Raw genomic sequence first — 22,001 nt, 5'->3', positions numbered from 1 at the left:
TGCTCTCAAATTACAGCCGTCTCGTTCATTTTAGTTAATAATCCTTATTTTCATGTTATCATTTGTAAGTGTAAGGATTTGTGAAAGGATCTACTTTTGATGTACGGTGTGTGCCAGAATAGCTTTGGCAAGTCCAGACACGGCTCTGCGGCCAAAGGCCCTCATTTGAACCTAAGCTGTTGGTGAATTAAGACCTGAGAAACTTGAGATAAGCGTGCCTAATCGCCTAAAAGAAACTCAACGAGAAAATGTATTGTAGCTTGTTGATCTTATTTCTTTAATAATTCAAAAGAATCTTCCAGAAATATGTGGACTTCTTCCTTAGATTCTTGAAATGTGATCACGGGACACAGTTGTCATTTGGCGCTTGCCCAGAAATACACATCTTTGCATGAGGCACCTGGACATATGTGGCAGGTCTGGTAGAATCAGCTAATTAACAACACAGGCTTAAACAGGCACCTCATCTGGCAGTGCAGTTAGTTGCCTGATGGTGCTCAGCGGGACCGGGTAGTGCTTTTTATTTTTCTACCCTAATGGTCTGCTGCCCACCTAATTTTGCCTTATTGTCAGTCACTACTTACCGCAGCTTGGGGCCCTCCCAGGAGGCTAAATTATTATCAAAGGATTAGGGAGATGTAGCCTTGCAGCTCTGACATTTCTGATTACTTGTCTATGCCCGAACACTAATTAGCTGTGACTAATTAAGAAAAATGTTCCTGCCATAGAAAACCATTTAAAAGAACTGAGAAGTAGAAAAGCAATTCAAAAGCTGAGCAGTGCTCAGATTTGCTGATGCTCTTTAGATTTCCACCAGAGCCTTAACTCACCTTTAATTGTGCTCAGAATTTTAAAAAAAAAAAAACAACAAAAAAAAACTCACATGTGAACTGATCTGAGGTTTTTGTTTGAATAGGAAAAAAAAAAATTGTGGTTGATCACCTAAAATCCCTTAGCAATGGTAAAACTCTCTGATGAATGGAAAATGGCAAAACTTGCATTTCGATCGAGAAATTTTTCTTCACACCGAACGCATAAGTATGCGTTTGCTTTCATTCACCCAAGCCGGTAACAGTGACTTAATAGTCATGGAAGAAATTAGAATATTCTCCCTCCTGATTTTATCAAAGATAGTTGAAATAATTACAGGCAACATGTTGAGCATTTCAGAAGTTATTTAGTATTGATTTCATGCTGCCTTCACATGTAATATGGTCTGAAAACTCCGACTTCTCCACACAGAGCCTGGCTTTTCCTCAGTGGTTTGCATGCTTGCACTGCATCTGGCAACCAGTGACTTATTAATGAAAATACCCAGAGCTTCCCTGGTGGTGCAGTGGTTGAGAGTCCCCCTGCCGATGCAGGGGACACGGGTTCGTGCCCCGGTCCGGGAAGATCCCACATGCCGCGGAGCGGCTGGGCCCGTGAGCCATGGCCGCTGAGCCTGCGCATCCGGAGCCTGTGCTCCGCAACGGGAGAGGCCACAACAGTGAGAGGCCCATGTACCGCAGAAAAAACAAAAAAAGAAAATACCCAGGACCCCCCTGAGACCAGCATCTCTTTCAGTTGACCAGTGATGTTTTCATAGAAATGATAGCTACCGTTCTTCTCTTCAAACCTAACTCCATAAGCAAATGACACATGGCTTTAAAACCGTTTTCTGTGGTAGCCTTTTGAACTCCTCCTCCGTCAGACACTCCCTCTGCAAGCTTTCCATGCAGCCCCATCTACATAGTCAGTGCCATTCACAAGTGGGCACAGCAGTGGCAGCCAGATTGCCACTATTGACTAGGTCCAACTACAAAAAAATAATCCGTGTAAGGAAACGGCTATTGTAGTAAATCAGCATCATTGTGGCAAAACCATGTGTTTATTGAATGCATTGAAAGGAAACTCTATAAAAGAACAATTTTCACAGGTACTTATAAATACCTAAACTCCAGAGAGCCCTCAATTTCTTGATCTCAGCCCAGCCCTAATTAAGAGACCATCTAAATTTTGCTCTCTTAATATGGGCAAAATGTTTTGTTTGAAATAAAGCAAGTTCTAACCCCTACGTCACCAAAATTCTTCATGCTGTTTTTTAAACCCATTTCCCTTTTTCCTCTCAGTGGAGAACAAAAAGCAGGTAGCCAGCATCTCTAGGGAATAATCCTTCCTATGTATAAAGACTGTTATTAAGGCACCTGTCATACTTGTCTACTCCAGGATAAATAATCCCTATTTGCTAAACTTCTCTTCATAGGCCCCTTTTCTAGCCCTTTAATCATCTTTGTGGCTGTCCTTTGAAACTTCTCAAAATGTTCTCGGTCATGCTTAGGGTTTAGAGTCAGGAATAGGATGCAGTATTTGAATGTGGCTGAACAGTATTTTTTTCAAGGCATATTCCTAGTTATGCATTCTCATGGATAACTTTCCCATACTTTTGCTCTACTGATCCTTATAAATTTGGTCCCATATACTCCCCATATTTCTTGTTGACTTTCCTCTTACTGCCTATGTTATACAGTTAAAAATGTATATGTTTATAGATGTAGGATGGTCATTCACGTGACGTTTTGGATGCATAAGATCTAGAAAACAAATCCAATTCATCCTTCAAATAGGAAGTGCAAAGGATGGTGGTGAATGTTGGGATTAGAAGGTTAGGCATTGGGACTTCCCTGATGGTCCAGTGGTTAAGACTCTGCACTTCCACTGCAGGGGGCACTGGTTCAATCCCTGGTTGGGAAACTAAGATCCCACATGCTGTGTGGCCAAAAAAAAGAAAAAAAAAAAACGTTAGGCATTTGTTTCCTCCCACATAGCTGGGTATCTCTGTCACAGTGACTCGGTAGCATTCTAATTAAAATAGGAAATCAAAACCCCTCTTATTATTTATTCATGCAACCAGTATTTATTTTCTAGAGGCCACACACTGCTAGAGTCTGAGAATGCAATGTTAGATAAGATACACCAAGTTCCTGCCCTAAGGGAGCTTACATTCTTATGGCCAAGTGGGTCTTCTGAAAAAGTTTTTAATTTCTACATTAAAATGTTTCATATTTTCATCTACTGAATAGACATTAATAGATTTTTTCCAAATGGATGTACTATGGAGAATTAAAATTTAGTACCCTTTCAAAATAGATGATAGTGATTATCTAAATCTGACATTTATTTCTCTCTGTTGCAAGTGGATGGTTGGAAACTTGCCAGAATTTAGGGCCAATGCAAGAGTTGTACCTAACTGTAGTGCCTGCAATATCAAATGCCGTGACAGGACAACAAGGGCACGCTCTCCCTCTCTACCCTTCATGGGTTCTTTGCTCAAAAGCCAGGCTTATACCAGCTCCCAGGAGAGCTCTCATGTCCCCTCAGACTCAAGTCAATAGTGCCACACCAATGATGTTTCTCACTTTTTTTTTTTTTAACACCTCTCACAAAACCAACAAGCATTGAAAGCACCCAGGACATGTCACTTCTTGGTGTAAATGCACAGGCAGTGCTGCCGGCCATACACCAGATATGCCCCCACAGCCTCAGATACCCCCCAGGAATAGCTACCAATACCCCTGAGCATATGCTGGAGGGGCAGCTGACTGCATGAGTGACAGACTCTTGAGGGCCAATCCAGGAGCTGAGCACATCAACCTCTGAGCACATAATGTTATCATATCTTTGTGTATAAGAGTATATATGTGGACACTCATATATGTACATAGACAGTGGGGGGTTGTTAGTTTACAGTACTTTCTCCTTTACTTAATTCATCACTTAAAATGAAATTAGACTGTCACATTTTTAGTTCTATGTTAAATTTCTTTAGCCAGATGCAGTTGTTTACTTTTTGATGATGTCTACAACTTTAGCATGCATTAAATTATTTTGCTATTAATGAAACATGTAATTCAAGTCAGCAGTTCCTCTGGCTCTGATATTCTTTTATCTTTTTTCTGTTGAAAAGCTGCCCTGCCACTATTATATACGTAACAGTTTATGTTTCCAAATATTTAAAAGCATTCAGTCCTTCAACAATTATGTAATGCATGTCATGTGCCAGACATTCTGCTAAGGGCTCAAGATATCAGTAAAAAGACTTGGTTTCTGCCTTATGGATACTCACAGCCTGGTGAGGCAGCCATAGGGCACATTGTGCAGTATTTTTATAGACACCTGTACAGGGTTCTAGGAGCAGGAAATACAGGAGCAGCTAAGTCTACCTGGTAAGAGATAGTGTTGGCTTCGTAGCAGAAATGATAGTTGAACTGAGTCTTAAAGGTCAACGTGAATCTGGCCAATGAAACGTACATGGGAATAAAAGTCCAGACAGAGGGATTGGCATGCCCCAAAACCGTAGATATAGAGAAACCCAACATCTAGCAGATCAGCAGGTCATTCAGGTCCTGTGGGGGTGCGCCATGAGTCGGAGACAGGAAGGCAGCTGTTTATCCCAGTCCCTACAATTGGAATAATAATGATACAACTTGGAATAATTGTTCCCTATTTTTCATAAGGAAACTGAAGCAGAAGGACTTGCTAACCATTAATTCTCAGACCTAGGTTTTATCTCAAACGTGTGCCATTTAATAGTCTAATTTATTTTTATCCGGATCCTACATTATTGATTTAAATGCAATATCGACCAAACTTTTATATATAGTACTTAAGATGAGTCATTCAACCAGATGAACAGGTCATATGCCCAAATAAATCATTCATAGTCTATGTCTGCACCCCAAACTGGTGCACACACCATTATAACTGGGTTGACCACTGAGTTCAACCAAACCACTCATTAGTCAAAAGATTAGCCAAACCAGTATGCGTTCCATCATTTGTCAATAAGTAGGCGAGAGGGGGAACAACTGATGATCTGAAATTTTCACTTTGTAATCACTAATCTTTTTAGCACCAGGGAAAGAACCACAGAATAAATTTACAAAGGCACTTGCCTACTTGATGATAATGAACGTGAAGAATAGTATTGATTTTAATGCTCTTTGTCTAGTGTGAGAATAGGTAGGCTAGTTTAATAATATTACTTTCAGGATATTTTGGAAGAAAGGAAATTTGGGGTTAATGAAATAGTAGTGAGTGGAAAAGAGCTTTTGCAACCCCCAATTTGTGGAACTTACCCTGTTATGTAACTTATCCTATTTTATAAGTGAAGAGGATTGAATGCATCTTGGAAGTGTCTTGGTTATTATATTCATGCATTTTTCTTTAAAAAAAAGGAATGGGAAAAAAAAGTACTGAACTTCAAGAGCAGGAAAGATTTTTCAGCATTCAACAAGCATTTATTAGGGACCTACTATATGCCAACCCTCCCATATTAGTACTTGTTACATTTTCCCTTTCTTAGCAGACATCATAGTGCTCATGAACTCTCCTTTGCAGACTTCCTCATAGAGATAAGAAATGAAAATCGCCCTGGATGTGAGTTTATTGAATATGGAAGGAAAAAGGCATGAATCAAGTTCTTCTCTGTTGTGTATTTTAAAAAAAGATGAAGAAAACTGCACATATAGATCGAGTCCCCTCATGAATGTACTAAGGATCTTCTTTCCGCATTGCTTTGTTTTGTTGCAGTGAAAAAAACAAATTCTTCCCAGTATTCCTAAGCATTAGGGTATATGGCACTTTAAAACAACCTAAGAAGGAAACACGTGGGAAATGCATAGCACAAGGACCATTTGGTTGGTTACCCTAACAGAGTGTGGTGCTTCCAAAAATGTATTACATTATGTAATTACATTATTAAGTGTACAAATATCTTTGGAAATGCAGATTACAGTAACTTGCAAGAAAATGTGATGGACTTCTTTGAAACAACAAGCATCCCCTGTATTACTTCACAATCCTGTGTTATGATAACTATCAGGGACCCCCAGGAATGGTAGAGTTGTTTTCTTAGTTGTTTGCTACAAGCATCAAACTACTCTTAAAAAATCAGAGACTTGGGCTTCCCTGGTGGCGCCGTGGTTGAGAGTCCGCCTGCCGATGCAGGGGACAAGGGTTCATGCCCTGGTCCTGGAAGATCCCACATGCCACGGAGCGGCTGGGCCCTTGAGCCAAGGCCGCTGAGGCTGCGCGTCCGGAGCCTGTGCTCCACAACGGGAGAGGCCACAACAGTGAGAGGCCCGCGTACCGCAAAGAAAAAAAATCAGAGACTTCACTGATGGAACAGACTGTTTCATAGAAGGAAATGGAATAACCTAGTAGTCGTGAGCACGGACTCTGGAGCATAGATATAAGATGAATCTTAACCTTGCCACTTACATAAACTTAAATAAGTAAATTGCTTAATCTAAACTCAGTTTTCTACCTACGTGAGCTCAGTTTCCATGCAAACTAGGAATAATAACCACTTCATCAAGGTTGTTTTAAGAATCAAATGAAAATTTAACTGATGCACTTGAACTTCCCATGGAGAATTTTTTAAAAACATCAGATGCCTTTATAATCAGAGTATTAGTATTATATAATATAATATAGTGTATATATATTTGTTATTATAAAATCATAAGAATACTTCACAGTTCTTAATAAATTTCATTTATTCCTCATTATACTTTATTGTTTCATTTTTATAATATATCTGTACTTCATTAAAAGGCCAAATGAAACTTCTGGAATCCTAGACTTGCATATTTGGATGAACAAAGCTATATTTAAGAAGCATTAAAAAAAAAAACAATTTGGCTTTTCCCTTCTTTGAGGAGAATCACAAACTATATTGCTTCTAATCATGCCCCTTCCTTTGACAGTCAAATCTGATCTCATAGTATTTCTGGAGAGCATAAAAATCTTATTTTAAAGCTAGTTCATATAATCTGTCCGTCATATCACAGATGAGAAAACTGAGGCATAGAGAAAGCAAGCGACAGGCTCAGTCAAGCAAATAGTCGCATCCCAGGGGCCGGCACTGCGGCTCCTCCAGCTTCTGTGTTGATGTTCTTCTCTGGTGCGATCACGGCCAGCCCTCAGCCTCCATGTCCAGATGCGAGTCTCTGTTTCCCTCCTCCTGCGCGCCTCCGGGGCTAGCTGGTTGATAGATGTAGGTTGGGTTGAACACTTCCCGTATTCTTAACCTAATAGACTGGTTTCAGTTTTCCTTAAATATAGCCTTTAATCCTATTCCAAGCCAACACAAAATTCACACTTAAAACTTTCAAAATGCTTGTGGTCTTTTTTGTGGGGTTTTTTTTTTTTTTTTTTTTTGCGGTACGCGGGCCTCTCACCGTTGCGGCCTCTCCCGTTGCGGAGCACAGGCTCCGGACGCGCAGGCTCAGCGGCCATGGCTCACGGGCCCAGCCGCTCCACAACATGTGGGATCTTCCCGGACCGGGACACAAACCCGTGTCCCCTGCATCGGCAGGCGGACTCTCAACCACGGCGCCACCAGGGAAGCCCTAAATGCTTGTGTTTTGAGGGTCTGTTTTGTGGAACCAAATATAATCATTTTGAGTGGGTTAGCTTGAAAAGAGGGTGGAAATGTTGGTATTATTATATCAAATGTACCGTTAATATAGATCTGCATTTTAGTGCCTAGAAATGGGAAGTGACCACGAATTTAGTTATATTAAACAGATGTACTATTGACAAAAGGAACACAACATGTATAAAGAAACATTTCTATTTACTTTTTAATGTACTGGTGAAACTGTAGGGCATTAACATTTCTAAATAATTTGTTGCCCTCTAAAGCCACGAAGTGATCCTAAAGGATGCTTTATATTTATCAAGCTTTTCAAAACCATTATTCTTTTATCCAATTAAACTTAACATTTAAAAGGCACATATTTCCTAAGATGAGATTTTCCAGATGGTATGTCATTTCAACACGGTGACCTGACTCTGGTAAAACTATCAGCTTCTCTTGAAATAAATGAAGAAATGCACGCATACTGTGGAAATGTAGCCATTTCATATCTGGGGGCACTAAAAAGTGTTGGGTTGGGTTTGTTGTTGTCGTCGTCGTCGTTCACCTATTGAGACGAGCCTAGCTGGAGAAGAATGAAAATATATCAGCTAGTTGTACCAAGTTCATAATCAATAAAAAGCTAAACACTTAAGCGGAAAATATATCACAGATTTGTTCCCCAGCAAAGCAACTATTTTTACCCTGCCATCATCATCAGAAGCCACATTCTGACAGAAATCATTTGCTTGAAGCAGCCGCAATATAGGAACCCTATGTGGTCCTGTGACTCAGATTTAGGAATATTAGCCCCAGAAGGTCTGAAGACATTGTGCATTAGTATGTATTGAGACCTCATTCCAGGTGGCAAGCAGCTGGACTTTTTAAAAAATAAAACTTCCAAAATAAAGGCGAAGCGCCTGTTTCCAGGCAGTAAGTGTTATATTTAATTGAATCCTCCTCAAAATGTTATAAATTAGGCAGCAAAGGGAGCCGTGCATATTTAATATATTTGTTTTGTATTTCCACTAGTCGACAGAATAATGAAATTCCTTAACTACTTCTCTTTAACTTGCATGAAGAAAGCACGGTATGTTGCTAAATCTCTTTTCACCAGCACTGCCGAGAAACAACTTTAATCCTTGTTAGAAAATTGCCGAGTCTGGGACTGACAAAGAGCTCATGCTTGTTCCATTGTTAGTGTTCCCCGGCCCCAAGAGCAGAGCCCTTTACAGCTGCGTGGATCCCGCCCGGCTCAGCTGTACTATTTAGGAGAGGAGGTTTGTCAATTTCTATTGACAATGGAGAGAGTTTTTCAGGGCCTGTAGCAGTGCTGACACAGTTGGGGATCAATGCCAGCCATTCAGAATGCACCCTCTTTCATTGCTTTCGTTTGTTAATTCAAGACTAAAGGTCCACTGAGGGGGTTCAGGGTGTTTAAGAAAGCTGATGAACTGTTTAAAAAAGCTGATGAACTGCAAGCGTTTATAGCCCTGGTGTGGCAATTTCCATAGTCAGTGGCAACTCCTGGCACTGAGGGAGCTGTGTCCTTGTTGACCCTCTTGTTATTAAAAATGCACAAGTGCTGCGCTTCTCAATATTTCAACACTCTTTCATTGTCAATACCACCTTCTGAGCCCTTCAGCTTGTTGCTTGCTCTAAAGATCTTCTTAGATTGGGTTTGAAAACTTCACCTTAAACACTAGATTAGACTGATGTTCTGTTTTCCGTGCTCCTGTTGATTTGTTGAACCTTCCCAGGGCTGGAAAGCAAGTAGCAGCTTGATGGGGAGACGGGCTGCTAATATGATTTACCAGTCTACAGTCATGCACAATAAGTGTGAATAAATACAGGGGTCTCACAGAGTCAACCCTAGCCTTTCCTTTTCTTTTCTTTTTGCTTTAAAAGAGATATCTCAAGAAAATGAAGTGAGTAAGGCATGCCCTTACAGGAGTTGAATGAACCACAAAAAAGAAAAAAAAAAAAACACATATATTTTGTTAAAGTGGTAGGCTGCTGGCATGGATTGATGGAGAAAAAAAGTGTAGAATATACACTAACTGCTTTATTCTTAAGTAGACCAAGCAGGGAATAAAGCAGTAATGCCATACCCACGACTTGAGTGCAAGCTCCAGTGCCCCTTCGTTGTCATCCCCTGAAAGGAAAAGTGAATAGTCAAACAAGTTGCTTTATAAAATTAACTTTTCCAAAATGAAAGCACATTTTCTAACAGTCACACTTCAGTGCACATTCACCCCTTTCCAATTTTTTTTTCTTTGCTTTGGAGGGTGGTTTGGTTTGGTTTGGTGGGGTGGGGGGAATGACGCTAACTTACCTTTGAGATTTTTCTCAAGATGAAAAAAATGGAATCTATGGTCCTCCACCCAGAAGAAGAACATAACCATTCCAACACCAGAAATAGGAAAATGCTAGTGATTTCTGTTTGGTGGTTTTGTCTGTTTGGTGTGTATGTGTGTGTGTGTGTTTCACCATATATAAGAAAGAAGCAGTCCTAGTAAGGTTTTTTGTTTGTTTGTTAGCTTATTCTTCATAGCAACGTAAACTCTAAGCTAAGCTATTGATTTCTCTTCATCATTTGCTTGATTTAGCTGAAATTCTTCAAAATGCTTTGACTTTGGAACCAGGAAATATGCATGATTAGCAGATGGAATAATTTTTCTTATAGAATGTTCCTTGTAGAATAATTTGTTTGCCTTTAAAGTTTGATGATGAAGTAGCTTAAGCACTTTATTAACATTAGTTCTTTTTCTCTGTTTTTATAGTTAACTTTAGATCATTTTATTCCCAAATTATTCTTCTTTAAAATTATGATTTTGGCATTGTGTTAAAGAAGTTATATTAATAATAAATTTCTGTGTTATGTTAGATGTCCTTTCAGTTATCACTTAATCGTAAGTACCACTCATATGTAATGGAAAAATGAAGTTACATTAATTTTAAATTACCTAAGGATTTTTTAAGAACATAAGATGCATATGGAGTAATTTTAAGAAAGCATTTTCATTTACTTCAGATTCATGCAACTTACCACATATATAGTAACTTTACAGTCTAACAGCCCAATTAACTTGTATGTTATAAACTTTGTACAATATATCGTATTTTGTCCCCCCAACTAAAAAAAAAATTATTCCTTGAAGAAGCACTATAGTTTTAAGAGTCATAACCATTATGACTACATTTTAGTTTTCAAGTTACTTGGAGGGTGGGCTGGGGGCGAGGGTTTTAATTCAGTATACTCATATTCAATATCACCAATACGTATGAGTGTTTACCTGCATTAAAATAGAACTCAAGCAGTTGAGGCTATAACTTGAAATAAGGAAGTATAGAATTTAAATACCAGATACTACTCTATTAAGATTTAATATGTCAGCTGAAGTACTGAATTTTTTAGCAGTTTATTTTATGAGAATTTAGGAGTATCTCATTTTATAAAACTTATTTCTGATACTCTTACATGTCCTGAAAATTAGGAAAGTAATCATTAGGAAAAAGCAAAACTGGGTACATGAGTAATATTTTTTTTAAACAACCATAACCCATCTCACATTTTAAAAACGTGAATGTTCATTCATCCATTTAATATCACAGTATTCAGTAAATCAGTCACTCATTTTCATTAGCTTATCTCATTTTATGCATGTGTGTCCAGTATGCCAACAAACTAATAGAAATAAGTCTGATGAAATGTTAAACTAATTCATTTTTATATTATGCTTAAACTACCATTCCTTATACTAAATTTTATTAGAACAATGTTAGTAAATACAAGTCCAGGTGAATTTCAGACTTACTTGTATCACTTGAGATTTCTTTTAGAAATTTGTATTTACTGCTTTATTATGGAAGAAAAATATCTTTTAAGATTTTTTTCTGTGTTTGAATACCTAAGAACATATGCACGTACATATGTGATCTGTAGTGTCACTGTGTGTACACAAGCAAGGCACAAAATACCTTCTCTTTCAAAAACTCTTTTGTCATTTCCTAAATGCTGCGTGGACATTGATATTTCTCACAGTTATCTGAATGAATAGCATTATTTTCTTACAGTATTACCTAAACCTGGCTCTGGCGTGTAAGTACTGAATCCCTTAAAATGCCATCACTAATGGCAGATTGCCCTTTTTTGAAAATAGGAACAGAATTTCTTCTTTTACTATACTCACAGGCGTTATATAGGAGCAGGAAAGTATATTAGAGAAGAATTTCCATTCTCCCACCAAGAGAGTTATAACAAACAGAGAGAAAATATGAAGCCTCCAGAAACACTTGCAAAATGAAACAGATTGTTTTCTTTTATAATTTGGTCAACTGACATCTGTTTTTGTGATTCTTATAAGACACAAGAATTCCATCCTGATAATGTTCCTTCCTAAGATCTGAAATCTTTATTTTAGGTGGTTTTAGACCATCTTGGCAAATACTTAACAACCGATAGTAGATAAAGGTGTGATTGGGGATTAGAGGTTAGTAAGCTGTGGATGTTTTTTGCCATCCCTCCTTTAAAATGCTTTTTCTAGGTATTGCCTACATGCATGATGGTATCTACTCTGATTTTTACATAACATGCAGGCTAATGGGAAATTTCCCTTTGAAAAGAATTTACCTGTTTTTTTCCTGCTGCCTGGCAGTCCATTCAGTCCCATAACATGTATTTAGTACCCATTGTTACCTACAAATTACAAAGCAGGCCGCTAGGCTGCAAGTGCAAAAACACTGTTTCCCATGAATATGTTACAGCTAAAAGACTGTAATGTTAATTCATGTAAAGAACAGCCTAGGTCAACTTAGCAGATTTTCTAGCAAAACATACAATTCTGTTAACAGGAAATTATAGCATTATTGACTTCAAGTGCTGATCTGTGGTCATTTCAGAGTGTTTCATTACCCCCTCATTACCGAATCTGTTAAATGAATACTGCAGAGGTTGTTTTCTTTTCTGTTTTCTTCCCCCCCCCCGCCCCCATCCTTCTTTCCAGCAATGGTACAGCAGTTCCATGAAAGTCATTTGTGTGTGGTTGGCTGATAGATTAGACCTGCAGCTTCATATTTACCAACTGAAGACACTAATCAAGATTGTGAAGGTAAACAAAATGTGTTTAGATGTGAATTGCCCAGCAAGCTATAAAGAATAATGGCAAGATATTGACATATAAGAAAATCGTATTTAATATACCTGAGTGGATGTAAGTACTTTAAAAACATCACTTTCAGCAATGATGTGCTGCTGTTTATTCCATTTTCAGTTAGATTACTAAATAAACATAAATTTATTGTTTTTGTATTAATAAATTAAAAGTATTTTGTTATCAAGTAATCATATTTGAAGATAATATATACATAAAGCCCCTAGCACATTTACCTGAATCTAGTAGGTCCACAATAATTTTGTATTAATTGTCTTAGGTATAGAAATGTTTTCTCCTAATACATTTCCTTCATATTTATTAATATATTATTAGGAGGGCTTTTGAATTATATTTGCCCCTAGGATAAGGAGAGTCTCCTTTATTTTGTTATATCCTGATATGAAAGTAAAACATTGTCACTGCCTGAATTCTTTTGGAAGCATGCCCCTTCTTGTATGTAAGAGATGATCAGTATGAGTGTCGGGGACCATCCATAACCACTAACAGATGTTATATCAGTTCAATGAGGCCATTTTGACTTCCGCTTTTCAAGAGGAAATGTAATCACATGCATGTTATATTGAGTAAGTAGGGGCTTTAAAGTAATATATTATTCAGCATGATTTTTCACACCTTATAAATTCCAGTGGAAATACAGAATTTACCACAGGTATAACTTTTTCTTAAAATTGAGACAAATTCTACATTATGGCAAAAAACATAACTCTAAGCTCTTGTGAATCAGCTGTTCCTTTAAATAAGTGACTTTTACTTCCATTCTAGTACCATTTATCAAATGGTATAATATGCCATTGATGTATTTATATATATGTATGTGTGCCTATCTATGTGTATATCTATATTTGCACGTACATATATATGTATATGTGTATATTTGTGTGTATGTGTGTATATGTACACACACACACACACACACACACACACACACACACACAGTGGTTCTCATAGTGTCATTCCTGATATAACATTATCAGCATCACCTGGGAACTTGTTAGACATGCAAATTCTTCGGCTCCACACCAGACTCACTAAGTCAGAGTGTCTGAGAGTGGGGCCTGGCCATCTGTACATGAACAAGCCCTCCAGAGGATTCTGATAGAGATAAAGTTTGAGAAGAACCACTGTGTCACATCATTAAAAGTTTTATCCACATTAAAATACTTTCCACCATTCTCCTGGTTCCTGCAGTCTCATTAGAATATGAATTCTTTTGTGCCACAGACACATAGGTTATAGAAAGATCCACCAAGAGGAAAGTTCTATTCTAAAGTCAGAAATCGGCAAATCTACTGGAACATAGAACCAGACCTATAATGTCACAGTAATAGCAATCATGATTAGCCATAAATAACAAGTAAAATTGGTCACCCACTAATTTTAATACACTAAAACATTACATTTCAATTGACAGACTGCCTTTGATCTAGAACACTTTTTACCAGGTGTTATTTATTTTACAAAGAAACTAAAAACACATTATGATAACGTTCATGTTTGCTTTAGTTCCTCCATGGTTTCTTCCTTGTTTCTACAAATGTCACTTGGAGAGCTTTCAACTGAAGTTTGTTTTTCATAAAAGAGAATCAGAATAATCTGTGTTTACCTTCTAAATATGTGTACGTGTTAAGATTGCAGTCTATACTGTGACTAATATCGGGATTAGCTTGTTCCCCTTAGGATCAGCCATATTTTCAAGCTAATGTCTACTGTGTTCAGGATGTCAGAAATTACATACTCGGCTGAGTGGTATTAGTTGATAGATTGGTAAGCTCTTTCTTTGTTTTTATAATAAGAATCTCCATTTTTTTTTTTTTTTAAGAATCTCCATTTTTTATTAACCCATCATCTGTTTATTTCAAAGTTATTCCTCTTCTCATATTCACAGTCATAACAGTTCAAGCACCAGTGAATATTTTAACAGAAAAAATGATTAATAATTTTGTTAATTATAGGGTGACATTTCCATTGTATTCTAAGCCAGTCAGTTTATCTTATTTTAATGTAGTCTTCATTATGGCTACCAACAGTCAAGACTGATAAACATGAAATTAAATTTCATGTATACATTTGACTTTCCATGTTTTGTTTTTCGCAAGCAGGTCCCCAAACTCAGCCAATACTTTCTTGGGCTGATACATTTAATCAACTCATAGGGCTTTATTTAATAACTAAAAGTGACTATTCTCACAATGAAAATTAGGATGAATTAATTCAGTGTTCTAATTGGTTTTTTTTCTACTTTGAATATAAACAGACGTTAACCAATTTCATACATAGATCCATCACTCTTCAGAGCCTATATGGCTATGTTTATAACGTTCATTTTCCAGTGAATTTAAGCGGCTCTTCAACAGCACGTGTATAGAATTGTGCAGGCCCCGAGTAGGCTTTCCTTCCATCCACATCACTTAGACTGGACCTGCCTGTTACAGCGGGGTAGTGCGTTCTACTCAGGAGCCAGGCCGAGGGCTCCTGGGCTCTGGCAGCCTAGTCCTTAGAAGCATTGTCATTCTTCTGTGCCCACGGAGACCCAGATGCCATCAAGATGTATATGATCGCCAACTTTGCCCCACAAAGACACTTAGACGCCAATTGGTTCATTGACGTTGCTCACTAAGAAGAGACAAATTGCAGTAAGATATTCACAGAAGATTTAGGACTAAGAAATTAACAAAGTTTAAACATCAGAATGGTTTATTTGGGGAAGGGAAAAATAGAATCCTCAAATAATCAAAATGGCTGATGGATTTCTGTTCTCCCCTAGAGGCCATTTGACGTTTAAAAGCGGTTAACATAAATGAGCTGCCTCTTTTACTAGGAGAAAAGACGACAAGTGAGCAGCGCCCTGCGGCAGGCACTTGTCTTAAGTAAGAGCCAAGCAGACCTTCTTGGCAGCCACAGAGGATCTCTAAGTGTCAATAACATGTTATGAATTCTAAAAAGAGAGAAAGAGAGAGATTGCAAGGGTACCTGCCCTGCAGTGCCCCTAACTGCTTATTGCTTACTAGTAAAGTAAGGAAGCAGAGTCTTAATTTTATACAAATTAGAAAGCCTTTAGGGCTGCAAATCCACAATACAACTCTGTCCTGGCCAACTTACTGATAATTAAGCTAAGTCTAAGGAAAGTCATTCCAATAAAATAAGAAAGTGGGACTCACAAACTTGGTATATAATTCTCAGTGGAACACTAATACTTTATTTCAGATGTATTATCTGTAGATGAATGTTTATTGTGCTTGATATATTTTTAATCTAACTATCAGAGTGTTAGAGGCTTGAACAGAAATCTCTATGGTAGTAATACCATGCATACTAGTTACCAGATTTTTCCAGACAAAATTTACCTTACAGAGTTACTTCATGGGTTCTGATGCAAATTACCATATGTTTTGGTGTGAAAATATCACCTTAGTAATAATAAGCTTTAATGGTTTAGAAAGAGAATATGAGGATGGTGGGATTTATGTGTCTTAATACAAAATATTAAAATCAAATTAAAAGGACTACCCTGGTGACACAGTGGTTAAGAATCCGCCTGCCAGTGCAGGGGACACGGGTTCAAGCCCTGGTCCGGGAAGATCCCACGTGCCGCAGAGCCGCTAAGCCCGTGCACCACAACTACCGAGGCTACGTGCCACAACTACAGAAGCCTGCGTGCCTAGAGCCCATGCTCCACAACGAGAGAAGCCACTGCAACGAGAAGCCCGTGCACTGCAACAAAGAGCAGCCCCCATTCACCGTAACTAGAGAAAGCCCACACGTAGCACCAAGACCCAACACATTATCTATAAATAGATAAATAAATAATCAAATTTAAATAGTTTGGGTTATTTAAGAAAAAAAACACTAAATTTTTCTTGCTGTTGAGATACTGACCTCATACAGTACAGTGTTCCTCACCATTCAGTTTATGTTTTGGACATGAGGTGGACTTTATTTATGCATTTTATTTATAACAAGTGAATATCACTTCTGAAACTTGAATGGTACCATGGGGCATAAGGCAGATGATATAAGACAGGAAGATAAAATGTGAAAACACCAGTGACACCGCTACCTTGTAATGGTTCTGTTCCTTTCCAGAAGTCTGTTTGTAGACCAGGTGTGTATATCCAGGGGATTAAGATGCCATCCATCAGCACTTCCTACCTCAAGTGAATAAGCGCCTTCAGCTGAGCTGTTTGAATATTATATTTTCCTTCTAATTGTGTTGAGTGAAACCGGGCATCCCTTAATGTTAATTTTCAGCTATTGGAGTTGTAATTTGGGGCCAGGAAGTACAACATTCCTTTTTTTATTTGACTTCTTTCATCTGTTAAGTGCAAACCCCCAAAAAAGTGACTGTTAGCAGTCATTTAGAACAAAAAAGTGGCACATTGATATGTATTGATACTTCGGGCCAGTCCATTGACATCTGGCTGTTTAGTATTCTAAATCTAACATAGGACAGTCAAAAAAAAAAATCTTTAAAGATATTTAGCATTTTAATGGCCTTAGAAGTGCCTCTACAGAATGAGCTATCTTCATTTGTGCTTTGTTTCCCCATTGAACTAACTCTAGACTTTTTCTACAACTTTAAAAGTCAGTAATAAAATACCAGCCTTGTTTAGTCATCAAAAACTCATGTGTGAAGAAAGTCTCACTTCAGGAGAAAAGTAAAATAAGGAAAGTTTTATAGGTTACATATCTTAAGAGCCACAGAAATCAGAGTTTCGTTGTTATTCTTGTTTTTTTAAGAATCACTGTGTAAACAGTAACATGATATTTGCACTATTTTTGACAGATAATACACCAAATAACAATTTACTGTTTCACACCACAAACAGTAAATATGTTTTATTAGCCCATCAGTGGAAGTTTAATGCCAGAATTTAACACTTCACATTCCAAGACAATTTCAGAAGGGCAAAATTGATACAGACATTTAGGTGTACACAAATTTTTACCCAGTGTGCCTATAAATAAACTTTATAATTCACAAATGCTGAAAATGCAAACTTCTTTTAGTGATAATAGGATTAATCCTCTTCCCTCTACACACCTCCCCCCAAAACCTAATGCATTTTATAAAATGTAACGTATTTTTCAATACTAAAATAAAGGCTCCTCAATTGAAAAACTAAGAACTCCTTCATACTGAAAATGTACATAAGTGCATATCATTTTACCTTTGTTACAGGTTATTCAAGTAGTGAATTCTGTGCAATTAGTAATATTTTGGGGAAAAAAGCTCACTTGTCATCTGACAGTCACAACATTTTGATGTACTCAGAGTGATTCTAGTTTGAATAGCACTATCAAAAGTCTCTCATTTCATTTGCTCCCCAGAACCTACACCAACAGGATGACTGGCCTGGGCAGCTACAATCCGAATCCATTAGTGAATTGTCCAAGATCATTTCTGAAATGCCAACTGAGTATATATACATTCAGACATACACATATACATCCATCCAGACATATAATCCATAAGGGATCTAAGCAAATTCTCTCTCCTTCCTCCAGAAAACCTATAGGGACTTCCGATTGCAGGGTGTGTTGGAAGGCACCCTGAACAGTAAGACCTATGACACCCTGCACAGACGTTTAACAGTAGAGGAGGCTACAGCTTCTGTTTCGGAAGGAGGTGGACTTCAGGGCATCACGATGAAAGACAGTGACGAAGAAGAAGAAGGCTAATAAAATGCAGCTCTGCAGAAGGAAGGAGGGCCTTGACATTGTTTATTTTGTACCTGTCCTTGTAATTACATTGATAGTTTGGACCAAATATAAATGCTTGTATTTCACTCTACATTTTAAAAAGTTAACCTGAAGCAGAGTTAAAAGAAAATGCCAAGTATTTTTTTGAAGAAGATCAGCCTTTTTTGTGTAGCTTGATCTAAAATGATGATCTTTGGCTCTGTGATTGGAACATGAACCTTTTTTTTTTTTTTTTAAAGAAGATTCGACTTTTTTTCCTGTAGTTACATCAAAGTCATGTCGCTTGTATGAAGTGAAATATGTATTTCTCATGATACGACATTGTGAGAATAAGCCACTTCTCATCATTGCGCCAGCTCTATTGTACGTACCCTTGTTAAAATGGTGTGTACTTGACAGTTTATCATTTACGTGCAATGTAATAGGTTTGCTTCCTAGTTAATTTATCATTGTTGTGATGTGTGTTAAAACTTTAACCTTGGTTCTTGGTACTCTGAATTGGTCTTCCTGGGCTTAAAGGATCACCAAACCCAAATATAAACTAGATTATCCAATGGGCTTGTGTCTTGTTCCATTCTGAACATTTTTTCCTTCAAATATAAAAATCCCAAGGTGTGGGGTAGTAAGTGTGCTGTCGTCAGCATACCATATTCTCCTACTACTAAGTGTAACAGCTTGCAGGCAATAAAAGTCCACTTGGTCCTAACCACTTATGTATTTATTAGACTTGTATAAATTAAATACAGTAAAATATGTTTGCAGTATTATAACCATCTCAACAATTTGGCTCTGTGTTTTTATTGTGTTTGTTTACAATCAAATGAGTAAAAGATATTAACACTGCTTTCCATCTAGTAGGCACTCACACTTGTTAAAAGAACTGGTTAAATGTGAGAGCACATTTCCATAGCAAAGCTGATGTTGACTACATACTCATAGATTGTGTATTATTAGTTAACATTAGCAATTAGTGTTAATAATGAGTAATACTAGAAATGCTAGTAATGTTAACTAGCAATTGACATATTAACAGTTTTTCTTCCCCCCAAGTATTTTCTGGCTATGGCTACAATTTTAAATTGTAATTTACCTTTGAATTTTAATTTTTGTATTTTTTTCAAAAATATGCCAGCACTCATTCATAAGTAGTTTGTTTTGTTTTGTTTGTGGTACGCGGGCCCCTCACTGTTGTGGCCTCTCCCGTTGCGGGCCTCTCATTGTCGTGGTCTCTCCCGTTGCGGAGCACAGAGTCCGGATGCTCAGGCCCAGTGGCCATGGCTCACGGGCCCAGCCGCTCCGCGGCATGTAGGATCTTCCCAGACCGGGGCATGAACCCGTGTCCCCTGTATCGGCAGGCGGACTCTCAACCACTGCGCCACCAGGGAAGCCCTCGTAAGTAGTTCTTAAATGAAGAGAGTTAATGCAGAATAAGTGAAGGTACCCCTGAATTTGTGTAAACATAAGTTCTGAAGCTTTGGAAGTGAAACAACTTCTTGGCCCTCCAAATTTATTCTGGTGCCTGACCTAGACTAGCCCACAAAAACCTATTTAATCCACAGTTATTATTTAATATTGTTTGGGCTCAATTCTGGGTCCTAGGTGTAAGAGACCCTGTGCTACAAGATAAACATGAATGGAAATTTCTTCTTCTTTCCTGGATTAGAGACCCACTCTACAAGCTCAGTATTGTTGAAAGGCAGTTTGTCTTGGAATGCTTGTCCTTCCCTTTCTTCTCCACCCTCATGCAGATACTATCCTTTCTCAAGCCCTCGGGTCTCTAGTCAGGCTACCCTCAAATCCCCAATGGTACCCTCCCCAAGCTGGCTCTGCACAGCTCAAATTGCTCTCTACTTGGAACTTACCCACCCTTCTTTTCCTTTATATCGAATGTCTATTTCTTTGATGCAGCTTATCTCAGAGTAATTGGCCCATCTTGTCCTAAAGTATGAATAACTGATGAACCCACCCCTTAGACATATATATATGTATATATATATATACATATATATATATATTTTTTAAGGAAATATCTAGCTGATAGAATTCGGAAATAAAGGGGAAAGCATGTGTCACAGGGGAACGTACTTGGGACCAGCAGGGTCTCCCTGCTGACCTGACCTATTTAACCTGCCCACTGGCCCTCTTTACTGGTCAGCCTCTTGTAGCTTCTCTCCAGATTTGGGTATTCTCTGCTCCTTCCCTTAGACACCCAGGAGATTTCTAAACCTTCCACCCCCACTCCAGCCTCCACTGGCTTGCGGGGAGAGGACAATAGCGATCAAGGGCAGGTAGTGGAGATGCTCACAGTTTTCTGAGGACTGTGTGGACTAACCTTTGAGCCACAGAGAGGTGTATGGAGAGAAATTTATAAAGTCACCCTGAAAAAGAATGAAAAGTTAGTTTGGGGCTTTTGCCCAGAAATGCTCTTCAACATAACTGCAAATTGCTTGAAATGACTTCATAATTCATCCGTGTGTATAGCTGTGAGAGTGAATGCCCAAGCATCTGTCTATTAAAGGATACCAAATGTTCTTTAAAAACAAAACAAAACAAAAATCTTTTTAAAAAGAATTTAATTGAAAACCTAACAAATGTAGTACAATTTTTGAAAGGAAAATCATTTTTAACTTCAAAGAAATAGCTCAACTCTCCTAAACGGTCTTGGGAAAGGGGGGGAAAAAAGTGCATTCTTCGGCCAGTTCGGTGAATGTTGCAGGAGAAAATAACTAATACAGTCTAATGTCCAGCCGGAATGAGTTTGCTAAAGAACACACCTAGAGGGAAAGTTTCTCCAAGCTCTTGTGGAGAAAAATAATAATAAGGCCTTTTTCCCCGGAAAGGGAAAGAACCACATAGAGCTTAACGTAAACCTCCCAGCTCCAGCTGTGGGTCGTTCTTGTATTCACGGATTTTTCCACTTGAATTCCCCTTAGTTCTTGTTCATTGTCCCTCGCTCTGGAGAAAGGATTTTCTGCTACTTTTGCAGTAAGCGCCCATGCAAAGTGTCTCGGGGCTCCCCCCGCGCCCCCAGGGTCACAGCCGGCCTGGTCCCGCGGCGATCGTGGGTGAGGGGGTCCGTGAGCTCCGGGAAGGTGCCCTTGGTGGGAAAGCGGCCACTCAGTTGTCGCCATTCCTGGACCGCGAAACCCCTCCCGAGAGGGGCGCGCCCCGAGCCACCCCGCGAAAGCCCGGGGGAACCCCAGGCCCGGCGCCCTGCGCAGACCCGGTCTTCCGAGCCCCTCCCGCCACGCCTTTGGTAGAAGGACCGATGGAAGAAATTAGAGCAAGAGCTCGATCGCTTTCATTTCTTACTCCCAGCACAGAAAATGGAAATTTCCCGGTCCGGGTCCCTAAAGGGAGGTGACAAATCGATGTTCCCGAGAGTTGTTCACGCGCCGCTGGCGGGGCAGCTACGCGGCCTGAGAGCCACCGAGTCGGCCCCCGCGCGCTCGCGCTTCACCGCAACCCCGGCCCCGCCTACAGCGCTTGACCCTTCCCGGCCCCGCGGGGTTTGTGCGGAATTCGGGGCCTGGTTTGGGGGGGGGGTTCGGGAGGATGGGGCTCATCCTGCCTTTACACTGAGTCCCCATCCCCTCCCCGGTACTGTGTAGCGAGACGCTGTGGGCCTGGGTCTCCTTTTCCCTTCAAGTCCAGATCGCTGGACCCGCAGGAACCTTAGGGAAAAGCTGGCGGCTCGTTTGGCCCCGGTATTTAGCTGCAGA

The 22,001-nt window shown here is 39.0% G+C and overlaps 1 protein-coding gene across 13 annotated transcripts in view; it reads left to right on the top strand.

Moving 5' to 3' along the window:
- The window catches only part of CADPS2 (calcium dependent secretion activator 2), a 492,820-nt gene extending 473,762 nt beyond the window's left edge, over positions 1 to 19,058 (top strand). For 12 of the 13 annotated variants that reach the window (XM_065883723.1, XM_065883721.1, XM_065883712.1 and 9 more), the window contains 2 exons: positions 12,409 to 12,513; positions 18,085 to 18,258. In XM_065883723.1, coding sequence (XP_065739795.1) covers positions 12,409 to 12,513; positions 18,085 to 18,258 — 279 coding nt within the window. Of the gene's footprint in view, positions 1 to 12,408; positions 12,514 to 18,084 lie in introns of all 13 variants that reach the window. The other variant, XM_065883719.1, reaches the window with a different exon arrangement.
- The last annotated feature ends 2,943 nt before the right edge of the window (positions 19,059 to 22,001 follow it).

Source organism: Phocoena phocoena, chromosome 9, assembly GCF_963924675.1.
Source record: "Phocoena phocoena chromosome 9, mPhoPho1.1, whole genome shotgun sequence".
Lineage (NCBI taxonomy): Eukaryota > Metazoa > Chordata > Mammalia > Artiodactyla > Phocoenidae > Phocoena > Phocoena phocoena.
Note: the sequence above shows the minus strand (reverse complement) of the source record. Positions and strands in the feature narration are given on the sequence as shown.